Genomic DNA, 17137 nt, shown 5'->3' with positions numbered 1-17137 from the left:
AGGGGGGTTATAGATGGAGGAACACAGAAAGGGGAAATGAAAGGGAATAAACGCCCTGGGCATAGTGAGAAAGAAAGAGGAGCAGTCTGCAAGTGGGCATGGACGGTACTGAGCTGAAAGAAACTGGAAGTCTAATGAAGTGAAGTGTAGGGGTGTAAAGAGCCATCCATCTGGATCAATATATCAATTTAAGGAGCAACAATCCAGTTTAATCAATGCAACATGAAAGCATCAACCCATGTTATTGTCTTTATGTGGCACCTTTATTTTGAAATTCTGTGTCACTGTCAAACGGCGTCAGATGATAGCAAGCATACAAGAGAAAGACATGGAGGAGAATGTTATTCACTCATTTTGTTTTAGGTGAAACTACAGGTCAACAGCCAGCACATGTGTCATATGTAAACTAAAGCTGTGCTCTGGAAACATGACGCCGGCCGTCTCGCATAATTAACGAAACAGTAAACATCATCTGCTCAGTTTCAGCTTAAAGGCGGGTTTCCATTAATCCTCAAACTGAGCAAACTGAAATTGTGAATATAAAATGAGCCTAATGGAAACATGTCAATTTTGAAAAAAACAAAAACAAAACACAAAACATTAATCACAAAAAAGTTTTAACGCTCACATGAGGTGGTATTTCAAACTGCAATGGAAACACTTTTTCGCTTTTCTAGGTCACATGATGCTTTGGCTATGTGCTCGTCAGTAGGAACTGGCTCCCTCATGATGCAGCAGGAGCTACAAGAGCTGTTATTGCATCACATAACTCTTAAAAAGTTGAGCGGATCATCCAGAAGTTTTGAATTCCTCTGTGAAATCGTGGGCAATCACCTCCCAGAATCCCTCATATGTGGCCGCTCCCACGAATAAGAAGCTCGCGTTTCCATTATAGCTCACATAGCATGCCTACGTCGCCTTCGATTGGAAATAAAGACGGCTAGTGTGGTGGTTGCAATAGAAATAAACCTGCTAATGTATTGAACATCCATCGCCATGGTTACTGGAATGTTATCAGGCGAGAAGAAGTCACATAACATCACTCAATAAAACCACATTCATCTCGCAATTGTGTTTTATCGCCACAAGTCTGTAATGCAAACCTGCCTGTTACTTGTCTTCCACTCTAAAAGCGGTTGTTTTTTAACATTTAGCATAGATCATATAACTTTTTTTAATTTTTTTTTTTTTTTTTTTAATCAAAAGTCATGTTTTAGGTTTCAGTAAACATTTCGGCAAAATGAAATTGTGAAATTGGCATATGATGTTGTCTCATATCGATCGCAGGCCCCTAAATTGAATCAAATCAAAATCATATCGTGGCAGACTTTGTGATGCTGGCAAATATCGTATTATTGTCCAAAGAATCGATATAATATGGTATCGTGATGAAACCGGTGACTTACACCCCTGGTGAAGTCAGGGATGACGAGAAAGACGAGACAACTCGTGGAGAGGAGGGAACGAAAGAGAGGAGAACTACAGGGAGACCCAACCGAAGCAACCAGGGAGGGAAATTAAATTTCTTTCTCCAAGGGTAAAGTGATGTGAGAGTGTGAAAGAAACAGGAGGAGAGAGAAAAAGGTGGCGGGAGGATGAGTGTGAATGAGATTGGAGAGGTAAGACGAGGGAAGTGAAGCCAGTTTGAGCAAGCGAAAGAACATGTTCTCACTTATTAAGCAAGCTAGAGGAAGTGACAAAGGGAGACGAGGACGGGGTTGTCAAGGTGCAAAGGGTACTTGTCCTCTGGACTCTGTTCTCCTTGATAATTATTAGCCTCCTTTCTCTGGGATGGTGAGACGCAAGGAGAGAGACTAGAGAGCAAAATATGAGAGAGGCAGGGAGGAGGCGAGAGAGAGGGGGGACTCGTGTTGGCACCAACTCAAGTGTTGCGTGAAGAGACAGTCTGCAACTGGTTGTCTGAAACAGTCCGTCAGCCAGATAGTCACCCTTCATTGGTTAAATATAGCCGTGGGCGTGCTCATCGCCGGAATGATTTGATTGGCTGCCTCAGTGAGTTGTGAAATAACAGCAAGGCAACATCTCATGATAGCTCTGTGTGTGTGTGTGTGTGTGTGTGTGTGTGTGTGTGTGTGTGTGTGTGTGTGTGTGTGTGTGTGTGTGCGTGCGCGTGTGTGTGTGTGTGCGTGCGCGCGCGCTGGCACGACCAAGCAGTTTTTGATAACAGTGTGTGTATTCAGCATTTGAATCCTATTTGCATTTTGTAAATAGGCAGCCAGACAGCAAACAAACTTTATCAAAGAATACACACTTTGACACACACACACACAATTAAATGAAGTAAACACTTAAACGCATCTACTTTTTTTTTTTTTTACTGTCTTCACCTTGCGTCTTTTGACTCAGTCTTCAGTCACATTTCTTCTTTTCATGGGATTTCAGATATCCACGCTGTGTTTTCCAGTCTTTGTCTATCTTTGTGGATTCAGGGTAAAGTCACACAGGGGCGAAATTAACGTTGGTGAATGTGTGCCAGCTTGCACTAAAAGGGAACATCCCCTTCTCCTTGCAAAGCAAATTCGCATCTTTGCAGCGTGTCATCGTGTGGAGTTCAACTATGGTGAACTTTGACCGGCAAAGTCGCAGCCTCGACCAATAGCAAAGAAGGAGGTGTGTGAGAGACATTCATTGTTGATGTGTTTAACCAGCTGATATTGTACGATATTGGCCATGAAAAACGACGGCGGTCATCTTCTGATCAATGGTTGGTTGATGTTTAGACAATTGCTGGTGTTACTTAAATAACGTGTCCACCAAAGTTGTCTTTTCCCAGCTGAAAATGCCCTCTTGTATTTGTCCTCTCTGACGGTTGGTCTTTGTGGTATTTGTCCCGCCCCTTCACCACTGTGATTGGACAACTGTTGACAGTGACGAGCGCTGTGTTTTACCCAGAGTGAAACATTTTTGAACTCTAATTTTAATCTGAAAATGGATAAAGACATTTAATGTCAGATCCATCACGATGGATTTATTTGTCAAAGTCTCCAAAAAGACACTAAGTTCAGGGTTGGATCACAAAGTTTCTAAAATGAATATGATCACACTGGGCGGCAGGACGGCTCTCTTGCTGGCATGCAGCATTACAGAAATATTTAAACTTAGTAACATTATGTTGCATATGACATCGTCAACCATATACAGTTAACTTCTACAGTGTCCAGTGTGTGATCATAAAAAAAGACACAACGCGACAAGGTACAGTACAATCAGTGCTTTGGTCGGATTTAGTCAATCTAGAAATGAGGTGTAGATTCTTTTTTTCCAACATCGATCAGTTGATTCGATGAAAAGTAGGTAGAATTTTAGTCGAGTTTTTCTTTGGTCGTATACAGCCAGATGAAATATACAAACTACTCCACATGAGAGATGCTGCCTGACAGAAGAAAACTGAAAACACACCAAAAAACATCACGTTTCATTGTATTTATAAGTAAGGTAGCTGTCCTAAGCTAACAAAATAGCTTTCTGTGTGCATCACATCCGGTTCTGCTCACATAAGCACGAATATCGCCTCAGCAAGCGATGATTACTCAAGTGCATTTGCTCATGTGTGACTGTTAACCTTCTTTGATTTGATTTGAGAAATTTTCCAACATGTTAGAAAAGAAAATAGAGAAATGCAAATGCAAACAAGTGGACAGACAGAAAAAAGTAATTGACAATGATAAACAAAAAGCAAAAGAAATTGTAAAACAGTTGATGATTTGGGTTACATGTTTAAAAAGGAGTGAGAAGTACAACTTTATTTAATCTCATCCCTTCTCCATAAGTCATTAGATTTGACTTAACCAGCTGTCTTATCGATTAAGCAAATACTGTAATTACTCACAGTAACCCACATACCCCAAATCATATATCTACGAATTCACATTATTATTTACAGAAAAAAGAGGAAGATAAGCCTGAGAAAAACAAATGTTAAGTATCCAAATAAATGAACAGTAACCTCTGTAAACACTTGGTGATTGTCTCTTCAACCCTGTACCTCATGAAAATCATGTTTTTATACTTTTTTTTTTTTTTTTGCACAATCATAGCATGTTTACAGTTGGGTGCTTTTAGACATTTTCTCCAACTTTTGCCACTAAGGCAACACTACAAACAAAGAAACATTCAAAAGCATTTGAATGGTTTCAATGAGGTGTAAAAGGTCATCAGTGTTTAAAGATAGTGACACAAATGCAACATTCATTCATATTTTTGATAGAAAAGCATTAGTCTTCTTTAATCTGCTTTTTGCAGATTGGGTGCACGTCTTTGCACACATGGCACAAATGAGATAAAATCATCTGTCAGACATAGATTTCCTTTAGGTGTGAGTTAGAGGTTGTTGCTTCTCGATGTTGCATCTTGTGCAGAAGAACAGGAACCATTTGTTGAAAAGTATCAGATCAGCTGATAGTCATACATTTAAATTGCTGATCTGTATCAGTCTTACAAAACAGCCCCCTACAGCTCTGCAGATTTCTAATTTCTCAGATGTGGAGTGCCACGTTTTAGCCTACCTGCCAGTAATCACATCCTGTCAGAACTCATTAGCAGTCGATTGAGTGGTAGTGACAAAATTTGTCTTGAATGCAGAGCAAATCTCTCTGTCTCTCTCTAAGTTCATACTTTTTTCACTTCCTCTGTTGGTTTTTGATCATATGAAAGGCTGTTCTGCTCTAAACCCTGTCTGCTCTCTTTCTCGGTCTGGAGTTGTATCAGACCAGGTCAGTGTGACTGTGTGTGTGTGGTCCGCGCGCTAATCAGGGCTTCCCATTAAAAACAAAGATCTTTTGTAGGAAGAAACTGTGTGTGTATGTGTGCGTGCGCATGTACACGTATACACAAGCGAGTGTGCTCTCTCAGTTTTTGCTGTTTGTGTGCATATATTGATGTTGTTGTGTCAGTGTGGGTTTTTTTTGTGTTGGACCTATTTGGCAGATTTCATGTCAGTTCAACGCGCTGCGAGACAAAGGAGTCTTGTTACAGTGACCGCACTCAGCTGATATAAAGTCAGCTGATGGTGACTGGGGCTGGGTTAGTAGCTGGAAGAGTATGTTCGAATCTGTTAGTATTTTTGTCTTTTTATCACACTTTTGTGTGGACAGAAATGTGCAGGAACCAGAAACAGTTTTGTCCTCTCCAGCAGCTCCATAGTAAATACTACATGTGTGATTTTGTCATGAGTTGCTGGACATGTGTTGATTCAATTTTGAATCTGTGTATGAAGTAGCCCTGGATTGCATAATGTTGTGAGGTTTTTCAGTTGTTTTTCTCCTTCAAAAACAACTGAAAATGTGTGTAAATCATGTGGAATAAATATTAGAAAGAGCTTTAAAGCAGAGTGCTGTCTGATACAACACCATCGCAAAGTACAACACACAAAGGAGACAAAGTTATAGTTTAACCAAAAAAAGAATATTTTTAAGTAAGTAGGGCTATTGCATTGCTTTGCATTACATCATACAGATGTTTTTAATTTTTTGGACACTCTGCAAATCCAGAAAAAAAAAACTCTTTTTACTTTTTATATTATTCTGAGATTCCATTTCAGTATTTTTTCAACAGGAACTAAGTGGGTAAATTGATGTATTGTAGCAAAATACAAGGGCTCACTGAATTTCAATAGTTCATTGCAACTATATATATATATATATATATATATATATATATATATATATATATATATATATATATATATATATATATATATATATATATATATATTAAATTGCATTATTATAATTCCATTATTTTGCATTTTGGGAATCAAATGACAGCATTTTTTGACTGGTCTGCAGTCAGTTTCCTCCCATTCAGCAGCTCTGTAGTTAACTTCCTGAATTTAGTTTCACAGGTTGATCCACACACAGCTCATAGGTGGTTGCAATTTCAATACTGTTTAGGTACCACAATATGCGGAAATATACAAATACAAAATCATATATTTTTACTGCATATTAAAGTCTGCATGGGTTTTGCCCAAGACTGCATGGGACTCGCCTAAAGTGAGCATATCTGTAAAGGGGAGACTTACAAGTACCCATAAAACCCATTTTTATTCTGATGTCTTAAGGTGAGAGGTCAACAGACCCCCTGTGAAATGGTATTTTTCTTGTAAAAACTTAGCATAACTTTGTAGTGTTATTTAGCCTGGTACAGCCTCTTTCAGAGAGGGACGTTGGCCAGGATCCGCCATTATAAATGCAATTTTAAAAAAATGTATGCATTATGTGCAAACATCGCAACTGACACGTTTACACTGACAGCCCTAATAGCTGTTGAGACATTTCACTCAAAACTTGAAATGTCAACCTCATTGTTGCACTAAAGGAAAAGTCAGGGGATCATTCAGTAGAGCCCCGAATGTCTGTGCCAAACGATGTCCCAATCCATCCCGTAGATGTTGAGATATTTCTCAGGATAAGTGATAATTTTGACCTTTTGCTTGCACTAGAGAGATAATCCGAGGATCATTAGTCCTTAGGATTCATCTTCTCTGCTCTATGGATATCTGTACCACATCTGATGGTGTTGCATCCAATAACTGATGAGATTTTTCCATCTGGGCCAAAGTTGTGGGACGACCATCGGAACAACATTGCCATCCCTAGAGCAACGCTGTATGCATGGCCAAATAAAAAGTTTGAATTAATTATGTCAAACATGTAGTAGAGGGGTGGGCGATATGGCCCTAAAATTATGTCACAATATTTCCGGATTATTTTTGCAATAACAATGTTTTGGAGATATAAAAAAATAAAGAAAACATTTTCTTTTAAATGCTTTATTATGTATTTTAAGAAAAAACAGTTGCAACAAAAAAAGTATTTAGTTTTGCATGATAGCATTAACAGTTTGCCTTCAAATATTGAAAAAAACTAAACATACATTTTTTTTTAATTTCTTAAATCTGTACAAAACAGGAGTAACGGATAGCAAATAAGCTCTCAGCCATGCTTATTGATGCCGTTTGACTTTTTCTTATCCTATTAAATTATATTGTATGATTATTAAACAATTATTCTGTCTTTTATTGTATATTATATGGCACACCCCTAGTAATTAGTTAAATTAATTTAATTCAAGTAGATGACAACTGATTTTCTTTTTCCCATATTCAATGGATAGTTTAGATTTTAAATGAATAGCCTTGGTCTAACATAACAGAAATAACAGAAACAGGAGTAATTTGCTGTACCGCAGGCAGACCAGATCCATCTGTCTCTTGTTGGCATTCAGGATGTTCCCTTTGGTTTGTTTCCACCAGATGAGCAGGGCTTTCCTTGGTTTGAATCCTTCAAAGTAAGTAATTAATATTGAACACAGGGGATGACAGGAGAACTGAATAATTACATTTCGACCTTGCATCTGGGACAACCTGATTAAACCTGTGGCCTTGCTTCTCTCTCTGTCTCTTTCTCTGTCTCAGTCCCTCCAACAGTCTGGAGGTTCCATCAATCTTCCAATAACACAAATAGTCTGTAGCAGAGCACATGTTGACTTATACAGGCTGCAACATAGATGTTATCCACTGCTCCTGGAACAACCACTTCCTGTAATTGCAGGTTCAACCTGAAAATGCACAAGAGTCAGTATTTCGTTTACATCACTTCATGCATGCATTTCAGCAGTGCTGAAAGGAAATCATATCTACATTGTACTTGTTTTAACCCATTCAAACCTGGGCTTTATTTCTTTCATATTTATGGGAAAAAGACAATGAGCAACGTAAGAGGACATGACCCCCAAATTTCCAAGAAATTAGTAAAAAATAGACTAAAATTACCACAAACAATATACTTCCATACTCCCAGCCAATAAGAGAGATTTGTTCTGTATTTGGCATAAAAATATTTATACAGAAATGCCATAAATAATAATAACTGAATTACAATGCTTAAGTGCAAGGTTTTGGGCGTGACTCTGTGCACCTGCTGCTACTTAACAGTTAGGCAACAGTTATGACACTGCAACTGTCACACTGAGCTTTGCCAGGTGAGCACCTGTGCAGGTGGTGTGTGTGTGTGTGTGTGTGTGTGTGTGTGTGTGTGTGTGTGTGTGTGTGTGTGTGTGTGTGTGTGTGTGCGCACCTATGTTTCCCTGTAGAAATCAGTCAGTGGGGAGGGAGAAAGGGTGCAGTGTTTTTTAATTAATAGTTAATTGCAAATGGAAAAGGAAAGGAAGCAGGCGAAGAGGTATAAAAAATAGAAGACGTAATTAGGAATGAGGAGTTAGACGGGTAGAAAGGGAACGGCACTGAACTGGATAGACTGACAGGGAACAAGTATGATGTTAGGTTGGAAATATACAGAGTGAGAGAGGGGGGGACAGAATAAGGGATGAAAGAGGACTTGGCAGAGGAGAGAGGCAGATAGAGATAACATGTGACAGTGAAACAGAGAGATAATGGCAGACAGATTTAATGAGGTCTTCCCAGATGTAATGCTGAACTGTAATTATTCTGTTCTCCTGTCTGCCTGGGTTTACACGCATGTGTGTGCAGCTCCTAACATCCCTCCTGAACGAGTGTGGAGCCAACTGTGTCCCCTGGCACAAGAACTCTCCATTAGCACATGACCAAACCTGGAGCCAGGACTCCTCTCCAGCAGGGGATACAAAGTTAGACTCAAAAACTGAGCAAGGGTGGAAACTTCGAATAAAACCGTCATAGCGGAAAGGTTGTGCCTCTCCACATTATTCTGGCTGTTAGATATAAATATAAGTAACGATTGAGAAAGGGCATGGTGGTTTAACATATGAGCTTTTTCCTCCTGGGAGATTTTTTGTTGTTGTTTTGTTTTGGTAAATCGATGGGTTTCTCTCAACAGATTCTAATGAAATCTTTATGATTCAGTGTTATTAAATTAATAAGAAGGACAACTCTTTTGCAATATACCATCCTCTGTTTCCTTTTTTTTAAATTTATAAATCAAGTCTGTTGATTGTATTCAACTTTGTTTCATTTTTTTTACATACTCTGTCTTAGATAGTCACTTTAAAACAATATTGTAGTATTTTAAGGCTATATCACAATGCACAACTTCTAAGTCAATGTTTTTAAATATCCTCTAAACTAATGCGAACTACTAAAATTCAAAATTATTAAATGAACTAAAGTTATAGTGAAGTTAAATAAAGTAGCTGATGCCATAGAATGAAGTTGAATAAACTACTGTTATAATAAAACTTTTAATTGACTTTTAAATAAAGCGTTAGCAGACAGTTTATCTGTTACCATGGCGCCTTTCACGGTATGAATTCATTCACCGTCGTTAATAGTTTGTGTTGTTAGTTAATGAATAAAGCCTAACCCAACTAAAATAATTTAACAATACATAACAGGTACAGTATCAATAACAGCAAAAAACATTTTGAGTTAATATCAATAATTGCCTCCTTGACTCAGAAGAGACTCAGCAGACGGACATTTCTCTATTATCTGTTTAGGAGAGGCTGAGATCGTCACTACAACGAGAAAAGCTGGTCCACCTTAACAGTCCACCTTTAGCAGTCGGCAAGCTAGACATGGGAACTTGTCTCCTGTTTTTTGTTTTGTTTTGTTTTTTAAGAAAAAAGAAGGAGATAGGAGTGAGGCCGGAGCCTGGAGGTGTGTGTGAGAGTATGTGAGCTCTGGATGCTGCTGCTTGACCTCAAGGTGTGATGGCAAGTGAATGGAGCCAAATAACAGAGCAGCTGAAGCCCCTATTGTGTGTGTATGCATGTGTGTGTGTGTGTGTGTGTGTGTGTGTGTGTGTGTGTGTGTGTGTGTGTGTGTGTGTGTGTGTGTGTGTGTGTGTGTGTGTGTGTGTCAGTCAGGGTGGGGGCTATATTAGTGACCCCTCTGGTTATTTATAGTTTCTTTTTTTCTAATTATCTGCTGCTTCTTTCATGCTCTGTCTCATACCCATTATCACCCAACACATTTTTATCCCCTCTCTCTCCTTCACTCTTTGCACTTGCTCTGACACTCCCCTAAACACACACACACACACACACACACACACACACACACACACACACACTGTGGCAGTGTTGACAGGAGTTGGTCAGCGTGCATTTTGTCACGACTAAGAGCTCTGTCGACAAAGACCAAAGTGAGTGGATGCACAGCATAGCGATGAAGAACCAATCACATAGGGCCGTGTGTGTGTGTGTGCGCGCGTGTGTGTGTGTGTGTGTGTGTGTGTGTGTCGGGACAAACAGTGGTAGCTAGCAACAATGCAGAACAGAGATAAAGAGCTAATTGCACAGTGCATTTGGTGTGCTTTGTGTTTGTGTGTGTTCACATGAGTAGGTGTGAGGATAAAAATATGAGTGTGGGGGATAATGGAAGACAGAGAGGAGAGAGGCGGGCGTGTTGTGTTTGATACAGTGTGTGCGTGTGTATGTAAAGCACATACAGGAGAGAAGTCTTACATGGATTACGAGGTCCTTTCTCTCAGTGTTGTCGTCACCAGTTTTTAATCTGGCAGTTTGTGTTAATCAGATATAGATCTTCTGTACTTGTCATTCTCGCAGTGTTTTAACATTGTTTGGCTTTAAGCGTCCGTGTGTCCGTCACTGTCAGGATCCCGAGTCACATTCACGCAAAAGTTCCACGTTAGGGTAACTGATGAGGACACTTTACATTTTTTTTTTTTAAATAAAATCTGCATTGTAAAGGCAATTTTGTTGTAGAAGTGCACCTTTCAATCATGAAGTGCAGAAAACATGGACTCCTTGTGGGAGGTTTTCAAGCTCGGTTTAATTCACACCAGGGCCCTCGGAGTGGTGCTGAAGGGTGGTCGTCATTACTTAATCTCCTATAAACTGGCCAATCGGTGTAGCTGGTTTAGCTCTCATGCTGATGCTAATATCTCTGCAGAGATGCACATAATTTCCCCCCACAGTGCATGCCTTAAAGGCAGCTGCATTACTTCACAAACAATCTTGAATTTCTTAGTCACATTAGCAGCTTTTTTTTTAACATTAAAGGCAGTGATAATCAACTCGGACTGAAGGCTTAATCTGGCCCCAGACAGGGTGTCGGATTCCCCCCTAACTATTTCAAAAATCACAATAAAAATAGAGTGATTCACAGTGGGAATTGTTTTTGTTAGCATACATCAGTTTTTAGAGTATAAAGCAAAAAAAAAAAAGAAATAGAGCTTGTTTATCAAAAAGGTGCCAGCGTAGGATCCCCAACACCCCCCGACAGAGGTGCTAGCTAAGCCCCTAATATCCTAAAATCCCAGAAACATGTCACTGACATGTCCTGTCAGTTTGCAGAAGTGTCCCCTGAGCACAGGAAGTTGAGTGTCCCTGCTTTAAGAGATATTTTGCCATTTTTTTTTTCGATTAGCTTTGTATTATAACAATCTGGTAAACTTAAAAACATTGTTTTTAGGCCAGATCTCACAGCTCAAATCAGCTGGCTGTCGGACTGATGCTCAAACTACAGATAGTACTTTCGCATTTTGTCTGCCCACCACCACAGACACAAAGAGTGTAGTATTGAGAGAGAGAGCTTGATAATAAGCTCCGCCTCTCTCACGTGTGATTGGTTGCTTTATTCTGAGCAAGTTTTAGAGTATGTGCTGTGTTTTCTTTGGGAAAGTAACAAAATAATGTACACTCAAACCAGACAGCATGCATACATGATACCAGGTTTTAAATGTGCTTTTATAGACACTATTCTCCCACAATGCAATGCAGAAAGGAAATGCAAAAAACGGCACAGCTGGGAAAAGTTTTGAATAGATCGCGGATGATGATGAGACACCTTTTTAAAGATCTTTGGGAAGCAAAAAATGAGTATTAAATCTGAAGACGGACATTTTGCTATCTGTCTGTGAAGCTGAATTTGGAAGTGACATTTCAAAGTCACAGTTTGATTGACGCACCACCTGTAGCATTTCCCGTTTGTAGAGAACGACTGGCCTCCATTTGACAGTTTCACAAAATGTCCCGACTATCAATTCTCAAAGGGTATTTAGCACCACAGATACCGATCACTGAATGTGATTATTGATTTTTTAGTGTCATTATGCTTAACACCTGCTACGCTCCCAAAATGGCAGCCATATCGTGGAATAATATCGTGGTTAAATTGCCCATATGTTTGTCTCTCCGTCCATCTGTCTTGCTCGGTGTGGAACCAAACTATGTTTCAGGTCAACGTGCAAATTGTGCCAAAGCTACGGGAAATTACACACAGCCACACCGACACATACATGCAGCGACACACACGCACACACACACACATACACCGACACACACAGCGCTCTCTCTTTGCTGACAGAAGGGCTTGGAGAGTGGGTAATGAGAAAAGGTCCTCATGCATGAAAGCTCACATCAGCAGGCCGGCAACCCAACACACACACCGAGACACACGCGAGGACAAGTCCTTGATACACCTCGAATAGCACTTGCTACGGCGCTAATCTGAAATCTTTGCGTCACCTAGTTGTCCTTCTGTTTTCACCTGCGTCCTCACATTTTTGACCTTTTTTTTTCTTGCTGTTTTGATCTATCTTCCCCTCTCTTCCCAAGTTAATAAGGACTGATTAACTTTCTAGGAAGATAGTAATCAATCTGCGGTCGTCACCCCCCAAAACCACCTCGCAAATGCGCATTGCTTACATCATATGCCTCATGTTAGACCAGAGTTCAGATCAGAGAATCTATTTTTTAGGTTTTTATTGATGAGTGTTTCGTGTAACTGTTAAAGACGCATCACCCCCTTTCTTGTTATCTGCAGCTCAACACACTTTTTCCGCAGAGACTGCAGCATCCAATTAGGAGTTTGTCCTCGTCTCACCTCGGGTGCAAGGGAAGATTGAAGGAAGTATTTCAGAGAGAGTGTCCGGCTGGCACGTCATTAGGACAGAGTGAGAGACGAGACATTAGAGTAAAGATTACAAATCAGCCATCTTCATATGGAGTTACTGAAAAATTTAAGTTTTCTGCAGCGGTGCTGTATAGAGTCATACATATGCAGTACATGTTACCTGCTGTGGACGTCATATAGATAAGAATAAACCGTGTATTTCTAGTCTGTGCTTTTGCGATCTGTGAAAGTCACCGATGTAAACAGGAGCCTGGTGTATTTATATAGGACTGGCAGGCTGCCTGATTGATCTGAAACATTACACTGCCCGGGATCGTGCTGTCCCCCACACCACAAACACACAACATAAACATGCTCACACACACACACACACACACACACACACACACACACACACACACACACACACAAACCTGCACACAGATTTTTTTAGATGACAAGACACACTCTGCAGAGATGCTTTTGAGACAGAGTGGTGTGTGTGTGTGTGTGTGTGTGTGTGTGTGTGTGTGTGTGTGTGTGTGTGTGTGTGTGTGTGTATGTGTGCCTTTGGTTGTTTCATGCATGTGTTAGAGGAAAAGTAACTAATTAAAATGTCTTAGTTGAAATCCCTTTTAATTATTTCAGAGTGGCATGGCATTGCTTTGCAATTTCAACAACATTCTGTGTAAGATTATGAATGATCTTTTCAGATTGAATGCTTCTTTTAAGATTATGATCTTAAGTGACTTTAATTTCACTTTTTTAATATATCATAATTCAGTAATTAAGTCGTCATGCAGGAGAGGCATGTGTACACAGTGAATGGGGAGTTTAAGATGCTTTTTCTCCCCCTGATTCATTAAAAAGAAAATCAATATTCCTACTAAGCTGTATACCTTGCTAATGAAGTCTTAAAATGCAGTCCTAATAAGTCCTAAAAGTCTCAAATATTTTTTTTTAAAAGTCAGGAACCCTGTATTCAGTTTATTATCATATATGACAAACAATGCATCAAATATGCAGGATTGAGAACATTATTATTGTCATTATTATTATAGAAATGGCACATTTTTCAGTTTTATTTTTGGGCAAAATTGTCCATTTTTGAAATTGTTGTTGTTATGGTAGCTGTGAACTTTCGGAGTGGCAATAAAAATAAAAAAAAAATCTAACTTGCCCTGATTTACAGTAGATTGACTTGGTTTGTCAGAGGGTTGTCTTCCTATATCTTACCCTATAAATACATGACACAAATGTAAATGAAAAAGTCTTTACAGTAAGATCATGTGGGCATTGCAGATGTTTTTTGGTATGTATTTGAATGGTTGGGTAACTGAAAGAGGGAGAAGGTTTTGGGAGAATGGGGGTTAACAGGTTAGAGGGAAACACAGGTGGACAAAAGATGGTTACAACAAAAGCACGAGAGGGGGGGAGGGGATCCATAACCAGTAGGCAAAGCTGACATTTAGGCACACAGTGCTAGCAGCAGCCCGTCCTGCTGTTTTAAATGTCACGCTGTCTTTCAGTGCAGCCGACACAAGGACACACCGACAGACAGAGTCACAGTTAGACAGTTAGCCGGGCAGACAGAAAGTACAGATGGACAGATGGATGAATCAGACAAAGTCAAACAGAGAGAGTTGACAGAGCGACGGGCGGCCAAGAACAACAGACAGGACACCAGAAAGCAGTCGCCTGATACAGGCGGACAGATACAGGTTGGGGCAGCACTGTGGCGATTCAGACAGACAACATCCACATACGCAAATGCAGGGTTCCCACGCTCATGGAAAACCTGGAAAAGTCATGAAATATGTGAAAATAATTGAAAGTTTTGGAAAATGATTGAAATATTAACCCTTTGAAACCCAAGTCAATTGGTTTAATATTTTTTTAAAAATCTAAAAATATCTTAAAAAAATAATTGCCTATTATTAGCTATCTATAAAATAAATTACCAAAAAGTTAGCAAAAAATAAGTGAAAAGACTTGGAAAAAAAAAACTCAAAAGGGGTTAAAAATAATAATAATTCTGTAACATAATTTCTAATAAATACTTATGATAATTATAAAACATATTTTCTGGACATTTTTTTCTAGATTCGAAAGAGAAATTGTTTCAAAAATCTCAAATCTTTGTCCTTTGAGAAGCAAAAGAGAATTTTTTACATTATGTATGAGATAGCTGAAGTAAAGGAATATTTCAGACATTTGGGAAATAAGCTTATTACTTTTTTCTCAGAGCAGTTGCCAGGCAACTGGCAAATCAGAAAATTCCTGTTCCCTGCCAAACAAAACATAGCTTGTTAGTTAGTGAGATTTAAGGGTGCTGGTGGGCAGATTTTGTTGGCTTTGAACAGAGCCAGGCTCGCTGTTTCGCCCTGTTTCCAGTCTTTGCTAAGCTAAGCTAACTGTCTATAGCCATAAAAATATTACAGTTTTATCAGTCTTCTCATCTTTATGTAAGAAAGCAAATAACCATTTCTAAAATATCTAATTATTATTTTAATGGATTAACTTAAAGCCTTGTATTTTAGGATATCTGCCTTAACCAAGTTTGCTAAAAAATGTTGCCTATGGTAATGATCGCTAGCTGTCTAATAATCATAGATGTATATTAATAACTAGACACCAGATCCTAAAATGGCACCTGGTGCATACACCAACAATGTTTCTAGCTTCCCGGTTTAGTTCGGGTTATGCAGCCCACTGAATATGTGCAGTACTGAGTTTCTGCTCGGCACGTTAACTTGTGATGACATCAAAGATTTTTAAATTAATTTTCTCAGCTCGAGGAAAGTTTTACAATTATAAAACCTCTATGGATCAAAAGTTCACAATGTAACGAGTCATAAGTGACCTTGGTTACAGTTTGAAGTGTCCTGTCAGCAGATGTCTCTTTTATAACGGCAGTCCACATAGAACCCCAGTAATGAGTCCTAAAACCTGAAAATCAGTGAGCGTGGCCCTTTCCCAGCCGACATTGGGTGAAAGGTGGGAATACATCCTGGACAGGTTGCCAGACTGTTGCAAGGCTGACACATACAGACAGACAACCATTCACACTCACACCAATTTAGAGTCACCAATTAAGCTAATTAACCTGTGAGAGGTAGCTGGAGAACCTGAAAAAAAACCCACGGGGAGAACATGCAAACTCCGCCCTGGGACCGCCGACACAAGGTCCGAACCAGGGACCCTCTTATTATTATTATTATTATTTTCTAGTGACAAAAAAATGAGAAAATAACCTGGTGGAATAAATCTTAAGAATGCAGCAACCCAGATGAAATGTTCACTGGAGCACTGCAGTTCATTACATGTATATATAAATCTGTCAATCTGCAATTATTGATCACAGGAAGGAAAGAAATGATCAGCAAAATAGTACACTAGCACACACACGCACGCACGCATGCACGCACACACACACACACACACACACACACACACACACACACACACACACTTCTGTGTTTCTTGTTTCCTGTGTGCTGTTGTGTGTATGTCTGTTTAAGGTGTATGAAAGGGAGTGTAGTTTCTCTGACTGTGTACAAAAGCAATGCCAAATCTGATTGACTCACTGACATTTGTGTGTGTGTGTGTGTGTGTTTAGGATCATCCACGAGGACGGTTTTTCTGGCGATGACGTAAAGCAGTACAAGCCTGTCGTTTACAGCAACACCATCCAATCTCTGGCTGCCATCGTCCGTGCCATGGATACACTGGGCCTGGAGTACGGAGACAAAGAACGGAAGGTCAGCACTCATCCCCCATGCTCGCACACACACTTTTTCCAAACACGCCCACCAGACACATGCAATGGAATCACATTCACGCACTGCGGCATTTCCGTTTAATTTTTCAAATACTATCACCCAGTGTATGATGACAAGCAGTCACACTGAAATGTAGCACAGAAACAAGACCGCCACAGATGGAAATGTCTCAAGATTGTTTATATTCTCAAGTCCAAAACTGTGAACTGTGCAGGGCTAAATGAAGATATCATTCAACATAAAGCGAGAGCTCCAAATGCCGAGCTTCAAGTAATGAATGCAGCAAGTAGCCACCAGAAGAATGATGATGAGAACTGATGCAGTTCAGGGAGAGGGCACCGTGTGCCTTACACAGAGTTACTGTCTTTCAACCAGCGCACCGGGAGTCCAGCTCTTGTATCGGACCTGATAAAGTGTCTCAGAGAAAGAACAGCTTCAGGTCATCACTCCGACCTCTTTGGAAAAAAACCCCAACACATCTCTGTATTAGGATTGCCAGGATATTAGAGGTGTAAATCACTGGTTTCATCACAATACA

The 17137-nt window shown here is 39.7% G+C and overlaps 1 protein-coding gene across 3 annotated transcripts in view; it reads left to right on the top strand.

The window, feature by feature from the left end:
* LOC121949902 (guanine nucleotide-binding protein G(o) subunit alpha) overlaps window positions 1-17137 on the top strand; it is a 144991-nt gene that overhangs the window by 34206 nt on the left and 93648 nt on the right. For all 3 annotated transcript variants that reach the window (XM_088079730.1, XM_042495737.2, XM_042495736.2), the window contains one exon: window positions 16437-16578. In XM_088079730.1, the coding sequence (XP_087935856.1) occupies window positions 16437-16578 (142 nt within the window). The remainder of the gene's footprint in view (window positions 1-16436; window positions 16579-17137) is intronic.

This window comes from Plectropomus leopardus, chromosome 7 (genome assembly GCF_026936395.1).
Source record: "Plectropomus leopardus strain MGB_pleo_1.0 chromosome 7, ASM2693639v1, whole genome shotgun sequence".
NCBI classification, from domain to species: Eukaryota; Metazoa; Chordata; class Actinopteri; order Perciformes; family Serranidae; genus Plectropomus; species Plectropomus leopardus.
Note: the sequence above shows the minus strand (reverse complement) of the source record. Positions and strands in the feature narration are given on the sequence as shown.